The sequence below is a fragment of the Microtus ochrogaster genome, unplaced genomic scaffold, assembly GCF_000317375.1.
Source record: "Microtus ochrogaster isolate Prairie Vole_2 unplaced genomic scaffold, MicOch1.0 UNK3, whole genome shotgun sequence".
NCBI classification, from domain to species: domain Eukaryota; kingdom Metazoa; phylum Chordata; class Mammalia; order Rodentia; family Cricetidae; genus Microtus; species Microtus ochrogaster.
This window is the reverse complement of record NW_004949101.1, coordinates 11,090,639-11,103,513: the sequence shown is the minus strand read 5'-3', so window position 1 is coordinate 11,103,513 and position 12,875 is coordinate 11,090,639. Positions and strand designations below refer to the sequence as shown.

At 38.9% G+C, this 12,875-nt stretch overlaps 1 protein-coding gene and 1 non-coding gene across 2 annotated transcripts in view; one reads left to right on the top strand and one right to left on the bottom strand.

Moving 5' to 3' along the window:
• Slx4ip (SLX4 interacting protein) overlaps positions 1 to 12,875 on the top strand; it is a 163,697-nt gene that overhangs the window by 1,044 nt on the left and 149,778 nt on the right. The window contains exons 2-3 of the mRNA XM_005365539.3: positions 957 to 1,019; positions 10,841 to 10,898. Of these exons, the coding sequence (XP_005365596.1) occupies positions 10,872 to 10,898 (27 nt within the window). The 5' untranslated portion in view covers positions 957 to 1,019; positions 10,841 to 10,871. The remainder of the gene's footprint in view (positions 1 to 956; positions 1,020 to 10,840; positions 10,899 to 12,875) is intronic.
• LOC113458107 lies at positions 8,113 to 8,271 on the bottom strand. Its single transcript, XR_003378543.1, has one exon. It is a non-coding gene; the product is annotated as a U1 spliceosomal RNA (small nuclear RNA).

The following is a 12,875-nucleotide window of genomic DNA, read 5'->3' as shown; positions in this document are numbered from 1 at the left end:
TTCTTAGCACTACTGGACAAGCAGCTTAATAGGTTCTTGCTTCTCCTATTTCTTGGGTGTTGTAGGTAGTCATAATTGTAAACTAGTTGGCTGATGTTTGACTTACTATGGCCTTGTTCAGTCTGGTCATCTACCAGCCAGGTCAGCACCATCTGGGAGTTTACTTTGAATGATTAGAAGTTGCATGTTGGCACAGTGTGATATTGACTTGGAAATTTGGGTTGTGGCTTACAGTGACTTTCTGTAGCCCCAGGCTTTCTTCTGTGTCTTCCTTTACTGAGAAATCAAAATCAGGAATTCTCAAACTTGGCTGCCCATGAAGTCACCTGGGAGGCTTCTAAACCTGACTTGAGACTGGTTATAGACAGAAATCCAGACTCTGGGAGAAATCGAAGTGCTACTAAGGTATTTGATGGCACTGAAAGTGATGTTTATGTTTTCCATGCTGTTATGAGTAAGAGTGTGGTGTCTCCCCCCACCTCCCATCCCCAGGACTTTGCTTAAAATACTTAGGATTTTGAAGAGGAATATTAGATTGGGAGTTTGGTGAACCATCTTCCCAGTGACTAGTTACCTTGCCAGTCAACTGCCCAGTGATTGGTTACCTTACACTAGCTACCTTGCCAGTCAACTGCCCAGTGATTGGTTACGTTACACCAGTTATATTGCCAGTCAGCGTTGCTGTCATTGATTACTGTGTGTCTTTTTTACTCAGTGTATTAAGTGGGAAACAAGAATGGAAGTCTCTTGTTCTCATGAGTCTCGCGTGGATGTTTCCATCGTGGAGATGCATGTTTTATCACTGTGAAGGGGAACTTCATTACACTGCAGTATTGATTGTCCACAGTTTAGACGCTGCATGGGATATTGAGCGGCGGTGATAATGGGGGTGGTTAAGAAAATCAGATCTGAAACTGTCTGTTCTGGCCTCACATCCTGCCTTCTCCCCTTTCCAGCTCCACGCTCTGGAATCTGACAGACATCACCTACCCTTGTGCTTCAGTTTTGTAACTTGTAAGGTAGGACTGTGTGAGAGTTAGCTAAGTTAATACCAGAAACATGCTTTTTAGAAGTACCAGGCATGAACTGGAGGGATGGCTCAGCAGTTAGGAGCTGTGTGCTGTTCTAGAGAACTTGAGTGTAGTTCCCAGAGTCTGTGCCAGGCAGTTTACAATTGCCTTTAATGCCAACTTCTTGGGGGATCCATGGTGTTTGACTTCAATAGGTGTCTACTCTCCCACGAACATACCCACACACAGGCATACTCCTATATCCATAATTAAAAATAATACATATTTTTAGGGGCTGGAGAGATGGCTCAGTGGTTAAGAGCATGTCCTGAGTTCAATTCCCGGCAACCACATGGTGGCTCACAACCACCTGTAATGAGGTCTGGTGCCCTCTTCTGGCCTGCAGACATACACACAGACAGAATATTGTATACATAATAAATAAATAAATAAATAAATAAATAAATAAATATTTAAATAAAAATAAAAATAATACATATTTTTAGAAGAAGTACCTGGCACATAGTAACAGCTATGAAGATATTAGCTGTAGATGTTTATATTATATTATAAATCAATCTTTGGGTTATTAAGATTTTTGTTTACACAGTCCAATGACTGAAATTCTTTGGCTTTCCACTGTGTTCATCCATTTGAAAAAGAGGGTGCTCTAAATCCATTATTCCAGGCCAGGAAGATGATTTTCAAATAACTTTTTAAACGAAAAGACCTTCTCGTAAACATAGCCTTATTGAGATAAAATTGCGGTGCAAATAGCAACATCTATTTAAAGTATACAGGGAGGTATGTTCTACACATTTATGCTGGTGTATCATAGTCATATAGTTAACATAACCATTACCTTCAATAATTGGTCTGGTTCCTTGGTAATTCCTTGAGCTGCTCTTTTCTAAGCAATTGCTGACCTATATATAATATAAATAAATAAACATTTTATAGATTCTTATCTCAAAGAAGCCTTGTACCAGATGTTTTTATTTGGGGGTATGTATAGCTATTTTGAATATTATCTTTGTTATATATAACAATATATATTTATGCTGTTATATATATTAATAGCTCATTTCTTTTTTTTCCCTTCCATTTATTTTTTTTTTCTTTTGTGCTGGAGATTGAAGTTAGGGCTTTGTGCTTTTTAGGCAAGTGCTTTATTACTGAGCTAAACCCACAGACTCTTCAACTTGTTTGAATTGCTGACTTATCAAGTGTGGCTACATAATCATCTGTATCATTCACTAGTGGATAACCTTTGGGATTTTTGTTTTCAGTGTGCTCAATTTCACGTAGTTTTGTTTTCCAGCTTATTTAAATTGAAAAAAAAAAACCTAGTTTTTAATGCTTACTATATACAATGAAACCAGAAGAGGACAGTGGCAAAACATTTTGTGTTGTTATTTTACTTGTCTTTTATATAATTTATGCCTTAACTTCTTATTAATGAAATATGACATTTTTAAATGCTTTATTTATTTTTATGTGTGTGCATTGGTATTTTGTGAGGCTGTCAGATCCTCTGGAGGTAGAGTTACAGGCAGTTGTGAGCTGCCATGTGGGTGTGGGGAATTGAACCCAGGTCCTCTGAAAGAATTGCCAGTGCTCTTAACCACTGAGCCATCTCTCCAACTCTGAAATACAACATTTTTTAAAATGCAAAATACGGTGCTGGAAGTGTAGCTCAGTGGTAGAGTTCTTGCCTATCGTGCTCTGGTCCTGGGTCTAACATGAAACTGTGTGTGTGTGTGTGTGTGTGTGTGCATGTGTGTGTGTGCGTGTGTGCATGTGTGCGTGTGTGCGCGTGTGCGTGTGCGTGTGCGTGTGTGTGTGTGTGTGTGTGTATTTTAAATAAGTTTTCAGGATTGAACATTTCACTTACCAGGCAAATGCTCGACCACTGAGCTGTTATTCTAGCTACTCCTCTCCTGCACTTTAGTTTTGAAACGGAGTCTTGCTAAGTTGCCCAGGCTAACTGTGAACTTCCATTTCCTCTCTGTCAGTCTCTGGAGTTGCTAGGAGCACAGGCTTTGTCCACCTGGATTATTTATTTCTAATAATTTTTAAATCATGTGTATACATATGTGTCTCTGTGTGCATATGTGTATATTAGTGCAGGTAGCTGTAGTGCTCGGGAGAGGGGGTTGGGTCTCCTGGAACCCGTGCTGCAGATAGTTGTGTACTGAGTTATGTCCAATGCAAGAGCTACAAGAACTCTTACTGCTGAGCCGTCTTTCCAGCCTCAAGATTGTTGTCTCTTGATCTGTATATGTCTAATCATTTAATCTGCCTTAAATCTTTAAAGGTTAGTATGAATATATTGCTTTAGGGATTTTGGACAATAGTCCATCTACAACTGAGAGCCATGAGATTCTACAAAGTATGGATTTGTAAAGCCAAGCCAGAGACATCCCAGAGCTCCCATTTGTCAGGAGATGGAGAATGCCGCTTATGTATTAAGGTTTAGTGTTTTTCTTAGGGAAGAATGGTCCATCAGTTGCTTTTAGTAGTACTGACACATCATGTTAGAATAAGTCAAAGCTGGCTTAAAATTGAATTTGATTTATGTTACTATGGGGGTAATATGAAATGCAGCTGTTAAAATATCTTGGATAGAAAAGTTAATTCACGTCACTGTTTTGATTTGTTCTCTAGAAAACATTGATGTTTTGTAATTAAAAACAGTTTAAATAGTCAGGCATAAAAAGGAAATCTTTCTTGGTTTAGTATCTTGAGTTTTGATTCCTGTGGAGTTACGTAACCCCCACTGAAATCGGGATATGGACCAGGTCTATCTCTACCCAAGCGCTCCCATCCAGCTTCTCCAACTATCCCTTATGTGCATCTGTTCTTCAACCCTTAGCAGCCAGTGAAACAGTGATATATTCTCCAGTGATACAATCCTTGCACCAAAAAGATTAGATTTTAAGAAGAGTATTGATGATATTCAGAGTGCCTTTTCTTTTGTTTGATTGTTTTCAGTGAAGATGAATGGGAAACAGCAATTATCAGAATGGATTTTAGGTTCTAAAGTAAATTGCATGGTGTCCGCTTGTACGTTTGGGTGTATTTAAGACTAATCATTCACTGAGATTCAGGCACAGAGCCAAGTGATGACATACCACTGCTCAGAGCCCAATGACTGTCCTGTTGCATGAAGAAGAGGTCCAGAGACACAGAGGAGTTGAATGGTCTCAGGCCATCCGAAAAGGCAGAAGTGAGAGTCTCAAGTCATTACTAGAGTGCATGAGGATGTCTATGGTGTGCTTCTGATAAGGAATCAGATGATAAATAGATCTGACTGTCAGCGAAGCATCCCATGCAGGGTTGGCTGGCCTGAAGACTCCGCAGGAAGTGGAGACATAGGTCTTGTGTCATATGATTGGCGTGACAGCAAAGTTACAGAAAAGTAGAATCAGTAATTGGAATTGATCTTGTTACAGTGTTTCAACATCTGGTCTACATTTCGTAAAGGAAAGAAAAATAGTCAGATTTTTGTTGTTTGAATGGTTCTTTTTCCATTGTTGATGCTTGTTTTGATTTGTTTTTATGAGCATACTAGGCATTCAAGGTTGCGGCACCCCACCCCAAGTCATAGGAACAGCTAATTCTTTTTTGTGCTGAGGTTTCCTTTTAACCTTTATCTAAGTTGTCACTAGTAGGACTTTTGGTCATCTGTCACTTTTTAACCTTTTACTACAGTTTGTTCCTAGGTATCAGTTTAATAACAACAGTGTTGTGTTGGTGGGCAACAGCTATGATTTCTCACGTTTTAATTACAGTTGTAGTGGCAGAAATCCTAGGGCCCTTACCGTTTTCTGTTCTCCTTCCATAGCTAGAGAGCTTTTTAGGAAGATGATAGAAGCACAATAATTTCTTCAGTGAAAATTGAAGTGGAGAGGCTAGGAGGCTAGAGTTAATATTTGGCCTTTTAAATTGAGGCCGCTGCTTTCAAAAGCTGGTCACACAGGCCAGAAATCCTGAAAGAAAGACAAATGGGGATTTCACGTTGCCCTAGATTTTCCCACAGAATAATCTAGAAGGTCACTGACTTTCTTTCTTTGAGTTTATCTCTGCTCTGTATTTAAATGACAGGAAAATCATGTGATATTGTCTAATCTGCTTCTATTCCTTCCCCAAATTAATTTCCCTAAACATCTTAGGCTGTCTGCCTCCGTGTCAGCTACACATTCAAATGCATGAGTTTTGGTGGGGGCACACGTTATCCAAGTATCCATTTTGTGAAGGAATGCTTGTGTCCAGTTTAGAGACAGTGGGCCCAGGAATGCAGAAGAGAGGACAGACGGTCGTATTTGTAAGATTTATGTTGTGCTGTAGCTTCCGTACAGGCTTATGTAAAATGTATGGTTTCCATGTACTTGGAAAATACATCTTTTTGGAGATTGTCCTGGATTTCATAACACTAGTCAACAAAATAAAAATGTCAACGACTTTAGACTTTAATAGATAGCTCTGTAGCAAGGTGTTTTTTTTTTTTTGTTGTTGTTGTTGTTTTACATAGTGCTTGAAACCCTAAGCACTGAGCTTTCTTCTCTTGCAGAAAAGTGGTTTGGAAATTTAAAACTTAATTCCAAGGCTAATATCTTTTCTATTCAAATGAATGTTAGAAATCAGTATTTTTAACAACAAAAGGCTACATTGAAGTGGACTAAATTTCAGCTGTTGTCCATTTCATTTTTTAATTTAGATTTACTTATTTACTTACTTGTGGTGGTTCAATGTTTTATTAACTAAGGATTGAATTCAAAGACTTGAACATGTAAGGCAAACCCTGAGCTACATTCCCGGCCTCATTGTACATTATTCCCAGCATAAAACATTAGGATCTATGTATTAATCACAGCTCTGTCAACTTTGTCTGATGCATTAAGTATTCAATATTTATTACACTGCTTGTTTCTAAACATCTGTTCAGAGTACTCTGCCTTCCATGTAAAAGATTTAATGGAGAATTTGGGACTGGAGACAATAAAGTTTCATTGGATAAATGGGTGTAAATGTAAAATATACTAATAGCCTATAGCAGCTGACTGTTGAGGACAGTAGCATTGATTAAACAAACTCTGTTGTATATCTGTGTGATGGCTCAGCTATGAAGAAGGACCTGAAAAGACTTTGTCCCGGGGAACTTCCGGTTAGGCAGAGGAGATGCTCTGAGGACCAGGGTGGCGTGGAGTGAGCTGAGTATGAGGTAGAAGCTTAACTGGCTGAGAGAGAAACACTTCAGTCTAAACAATCATGACGGGCTCCAAGGAGCCTGTGGTCCCGCTGTTGGACGTTGGATGGTAGGGAGAGAACATCAGTTCTGTACAGTGTGGGAGGAGGTAGAAGTACCTAGAGATCCATAATCAAGGACGTTTGCCAAGGGTGTTTGGGTGAAGTCAGTACAGGTGTCAAGGAGGTTGGTTCTGGGAGGAGGGTTGGCAAGGATTCTAGTCAGAGGCTTGTGATGCTGTTCAAAGCCTAGCCATTTAGAGTACTGGCTTCCCTGTCACACCCCTCTCGTAGTGGGTGGTGTTAGTTATCTAAATACTGAGAATTGAGAAAGAGATACCAAGTAGTTCTCTTAAGAGGCAGTAATTGTGGGGCACAGTCAGGATACTACTCTTTTTGGGGTCCAGAACTCTTGGCATTGACATGTGTTAGTGTGTGTGGGCTGCTATCACAAAATACTTTATGTTGGGTAATATTTATTTATGTCCTGGTCAAGGTCTCTAGTCCAGGCTGTCCTCAGACTTCTAGGTAGCCAAGGATGACCTCAGCCTCCAGTCCTCTTGTGTACACCTTCAAGTACATCTTCACCAGCTTTCTGTCTTTCACTGCCTAAGCTTGGTTGTCCTGGAACTCGCTCTGTAGACCAGGCTGGCCTGGAACTCACAGAGATCTGTCTGCCTCTGCCTCCCAAGTGCTAGGATTAAAGGCGTGCGCCACCACCACCCTGCAGAAGGTACTATTTTAATGTGACCAAAGCGAGCATTCTTTTAGTTGGAGTGCACTTTTTTCTTTGTTAAAAACTCTTTCCTTATTCTATGCTTAAATAAAAAAGCATATCAGTCTCTCATCCCTTCCTATGACTGAGTAAAGTCTCATGGCATATTACACCGTTAGCCCTTTATGTATTGCAAATACCCAGTTTCTTCCTGTCTTCCTGTGGGCCTATTTCTCTGAGACACAGTCTCAGGAGTGCCATTTTGGGCTGTATGTTAAGTGTGTGCTTAGAGTTATAAGAAACTACCAAGCTGTCTTCCAGAGTGGTGCTACTGCACTGATGTGGCATGTCATCGCTAGCATTTGGTCCTGTTACTGAGTTTATTTTCTTATTTAATGTCCTGGTGAGTATGTAGTGATTCCTTAAGGTTTTATTTCCTTTTTCTTGATAGCTAACGATGTTGATTATGGTTTCACATGTTGACTGTCTTCTATGCTTTTGTTCAGTTCTCACTTCTGATGGGATTGTTTGATATTTTTTGATTGTTGAACTTTGAGAGTTCTTTATGACTCCTAAATATCAATTTTTTTGTTGGCTATGTGAATTGTAAATGCTTTCTCATATTTGGGAGAGAAGTTTAAATTGCTTTTTTGTTTTTACAGTGTTAATTCCAGGTTATAATAAACTACATATCCAGCCTCCAAAATTGTTAATTTTTTTTTTGCCTTTATACTCATGTACCCCCAAGTAGTTCGTTTTTATACTTTTTGCGGGACCTGCTTCCCAGCTACCAAGTAAATACATCGTGACTTATTCTTCCTTTTGACTGTCTAGCCTTAGTTGGACTTGTTTTAGACATTTTCCTTCCTTCCTTCTCTTCCCTTCTCCTTCCTTCCTTTCTCCCTCCCTCCCTTCTTCCTTTTTTTTTCTTTTGGTTTTTCGAGACAGGGTTTCTCCGTAGCTTTTGGTTCCTGTCCTGGAACTAGCTCTTGTAGACCAGGCTGGCCTCAAACTCACAGAGATCCACCTGCCTCTGCCTCCCGAGTGTTGGGATTAAAGGCCTGTGCCACCACCATCCAGCTTTCTTTCTTTCTTTCTTTCTTTCTTTCTTTCTTTCTTTCTTTCTTTCTTTCTTTCTTTTCTTGTGCAAACAAAATCCCCTACTACCACAAATTATGCAGTCGAGTTTCCTGCATTTAGGGAAATAGCAGCTTTCAGCACATCTGGAGTACAATGAATAAGCCTCATCCTGGGAAAACCACCTTGGTGATCATGGTATCTCCCCAGCCAGGACAACTTTAACAACTTAAATTATCCCTTTTTTCCTTAATTATGTTTTGCCTCTGGGCTTTTTACTTTTTTTATTCTATGTAAATGAAGGCAGAGCTTTTGTTTTGTCCCAACTGTCTGGCCAGTCACAAATAAATACACAAAAGGTTATACTGATTACAGAATGCTTGGCCTATAGCTCAGGCTTAGTGCTAACTAGCTCTTATAACTTAAATTAACTCATTTCTACTAATCTACATTTTGTCACAGGGCTTGTGGCTTTACCTGTACTCTAGCATCTTGCTTCTCTTGGCTCATCTCTTTCTTGACTCCACCCCTTTTCCTCTCTGTATTTTCAGTTTGGTTTTCTCGCCTAACCTTATTCTGCCTGCTATAGGCCAAATCAGCTTTGTTGGCCAATGAGTACAATACATATTCACAGCATACAGAAAGATTATTCCACAACAATTCTATATATCTTCCTTCTTACTCTGTGGCTGGCCCCTGGTGTCCTCCTCTCCTTTTTCCTTTCTCACTCTTTCCTCTTCTCTACAGCCTAGGTTTTTCCTCCTATTTATTCTTTTTGCCTGATAGCCCCACCTATTTCTCTCTCCTGCCTTGCTATTGGCCATTCAGCTCTTTATTAGACCAATTGAGTATTTTAGGCAGGCAAAGTAACACAGCTTCACAGAGTTATACAAATGCAACATGAAAGAATGAAACACATCTTTGCATCATTAAACAAATAATTCACAGCATACATGAATAGAGTCAAATAATCCACAGCATAAATGAATGTAATACATCTTAAGCTAATATTCCACAACACTCATATGTGTATGCACACACACATGAATATACCCACAGGAGTGTGGACACACACCACACATGAAGATCAACAATAAGATGTCAAAATAAAAAAAAAATGTTGCCTAAATGAGTGATCATGAAAATTTATAATTTGTGTTTTCTTCTAAGAGTTTTATAGTTTTAGCTTTCACATTTAGGTATTTGATGCACTTTGAGTTAATTTTTGTATGAAGTGTGATAGAAGGGACAGAGTTTATTGCTCTCTGTGTGTTGTCCCACCACCAAGTGTTGAAGAATTCTTCCCCATCAAATTGTTTGACACCCTTGTTGAAAATCATGTGGCCATAAGAAAGGATCTATTTTTTGCATTCTTGATTTTAGTCAGTTGATCTGTATATATACTTTAATGCAAGTACCATGCTTTGTTGATGGTTTCAATTTTGTATTAAGTTTTTAAATGGGGACATACAAGTCTTCTGTGTTGTCTTTCAAGATTGTTTTGTGTATGCATATGCCCTGTATTCTCAAAGATATTTTAGGATATGCTTTCAATTTTATAGAGTTAGGATTTGATAGATTGCATTGAGTTGGTAGAATCAGTTTGGCGGAGAGTGGTATCTTAATAGTATTAATGTCCTAATGAGTGTAAACATGAAGTATATTCCTATTTACATAGACTTACTTTTCTTTGACTTATGGCACTAGCAATTGACAGTAGGGACTTGCTCATGCTAGGCAAGCACTCTGCCCCAGAGCTAACTCAACCCATTCTTTAGTTTCTTTCAATCATGTTTTATGGTATTTAGTGTACAAATAATATATTTCTTTAATTATATTTATTTCTTTGTATCTTCTTTCTGCTATCAGAAATGCAATTGTTTCATTAATTTCACATTTAGTGTTGTTCTTTATTGGCATACCAAAATACAGTGGATTTTAAATTAGTGATCCAGTTACTCCACAGCTCTCCCAAAGTTACTAATTGTAATAGGTTCTTTGTGTTTGTGTGTGTAAAAAGGAGAAAAAGATGGGAGACAGATGAGAGGGGGAAATAAGAGAAAGAGAAAGGAAGACTTTTCTGTATGCAGGAGCGTGTTATTTGCGAATAAAGTAATTTGATCTCTTCCTTTTCTGGATGCCTTTTTCTCTTCTTTCTGTATTTGCTCTTCAGTACAGTTTTGAATAAAAGCAGCAAGAGAAGAAAGACATTGCCCTTTGCTCATCTTAGTGGGAAGAAATGATTACTCATCATGTATGATTTTAGCTGTTTTTTTTCTCTTTTAAAGAATTTTATTAGTTGTTATTGTTTGTGGTGTGTGTGTGTGTGTGTGTGTGTGTGTGTGTGTGAGAGAGAGAGAGAGAGAGAGAGAGAGAGAGAGAGAGAAAGATCATGTGCATAACAGAATTTTTGAAGGTCAGAGGACAACTTTTAGGAGTTGGTTCTCTCCTTTTGTTGTGGATTCTGTGAATCAAATTCTCTGATTATGTGGTATTTTTGTTGATTGCTTTTCGGATGTTAAGCCACCTTTGCATTCCTGGGGTCAAATCAACTTGGTTATAAACATGTGGTGGGCAACTGAAGGGAAGCTCTCGGAGCTTGCACATTTTTCTCGTCAGTTTTTAAGTTACCATATTAGCATAATATTTTAGTTAAGGACAATTATAATGAAAATTTGATCTTATACTTATTAATGATATTTTATTAACCAGACCTTCCATATAACATCCCCCAAAGAGAGATTTTTTTATGTATCTAACCATATCTTTCCTTTTTTTTTTGTCTCTGCAGGTTCTGTAGCTCGTTTGGAAATCAGTAAACCATGGCATCTAAGAAGTTTGCCATTAAAGTAAGTCATGCTCAGCAGCTGCTTTTTAAATGTCCCTCTCTCTCCTGTGTATGAGTTCCGTGTTAACTAAAAGTTGGAATTCTTATGTTCATCTCTACTCTTTAAGTTTAGAGGTTTGGACATTTTAAGTTTGTTAACATCAACGTTTTAAAAAGAGATCAGTGAGATAACTAATAATTTTTAAAATTTAAGGAATTCTTTGCTTAAAATCTTTTGTGTAGGATCCTTTTTAATCATAAAGTTTGTCCCTAACGCTAATATTAATCATTTATATCGCGTGTCCGTGTCATGACTTCTGAGGCTAATGTCCAAGGAGCAGCCTAAGCTGTTGTATCTGGGTGCCTGAGAGAGTGTACCTGCTGCCTGCTGAGCTTTCATTGTTAGCTTTACAGAGGAGAGTCCTCAGTGGAGGGCCTCAGTGAGGAGTTGCCTAGATTTGATTGGAGGGGAGGGGGGACGGTCTTATTTATTGATAAAGGGAGGCCCAGCCCACTACGGGCAGCTCTCTGTTCGGAGGCAGGTGGTCCTGGACTGAGAAGGTGAGGTAAGAAGTGCTGTAAGCATGAGCATATTAGCAAGCCTGTAAGAAAGCTAATGGGCGAGCCAGCACGGGGTCCTCCATTGTTTCTGCTTCAGGCTCCTGCCTTGAGTTCAAGCCCTGACTGCCTGCATCCAGGGGCTGTGATCTGGGGCTGTAAGCTAAAATAAACTTCTCCTCTCTCAAGTCGCCTTTGGACAGTGTTATCACAGTATCAGAAAAGAAATAGAACAATCGGTTTCTTTCATTTTTCTCTTTTAAATTTGCCTTCTCTATCCATTAATGGATCTGAGAGCTTAGGGACAGAGTGTTAAAGGGTACTGTGTGACGGAAGATCAGGGGAAGACTTGATAAATATCCTGTGTGAGCTCTTGCAGATACTTTCATGTATTTTGACTGTTCGTCTGGCCAGTTCTGTGTAGCACGGTCATTATCTTCCATAGCAATTAAAAACCCCAAAGCCAGACCAGTGATATGGCTCAGCAGGTAAGGGCACTTGGCACAGAGCCTGACTATCTGGGTGTGATCCTCAGTATTCCTGAGACCCACATGGTGGCAGGAGAGAACCAGTTTTTGGAAGTTGTCCTGTCACCTGCCTTGCACACATACAAGTATATATGACAAGCGAAGCCATTGAAGAGAACTCTTAGAAACTGTGACAGGGAAGCTGAAGTAGCTCTTCACAGTGGGTGGCTTCGGGAGGGGGTGGCAATGGGGAAGGACTTGGGTTTTTTAAGGGGCCTGCACCTGGGAGTTTGGCTGTGTTGGACTTGATTTTTTTTTCTCTCTTTTTCTTCTTTTGTTTTTGGGATGGTCACAAAGGTGGGGAGTGTGGGGTGGTGTGGACTGGGAAGTGAATGTGATTGAGGTGTATTATATGAAATTTCCAAATAATCAATAAAAATATTATGTTAATAAAAAAGCTCAAATTTCAGTATTTGGTTAATCAAATTGTGAAACAATGTAAAATTGTCATTTTTATCTTATTCTTAGTTAAGTCAGTGCTTATTAAGTTTGCTAACATATTTATAAATTTCATTGCTTGTAATTACTTCTGATATGCATATGCTCTTGAGTATTTCTTTCATAAGGGTGTCTAAGTGGGGAACATTTACTAATTGTTTATAAAAATTATTTTAATCTTCATCTAGATTGCTAGAATCTAGTATGATATTAAATTGATTTTAGAATGCTAGTTTGAACATTATTTTATTGTATAGCAAGATTCTGCCTCAAAGGACAAAAGTCAATAAAATTATCTGGTGATATGTCCCATTTAATCCCAGTTCTGAGGAGGCAGAGGCAGGTGGACATCTGTTAGTTTAAAGCCAGCCTAGTCTGCATAGTAAGACCCTGTGGCAGGGGGTAGAGGGAGGGAGAGATTGAGATTACTGGCTTCAAGTAATAATTTAAGATAATCTCACGTTTCTTTCCTGACT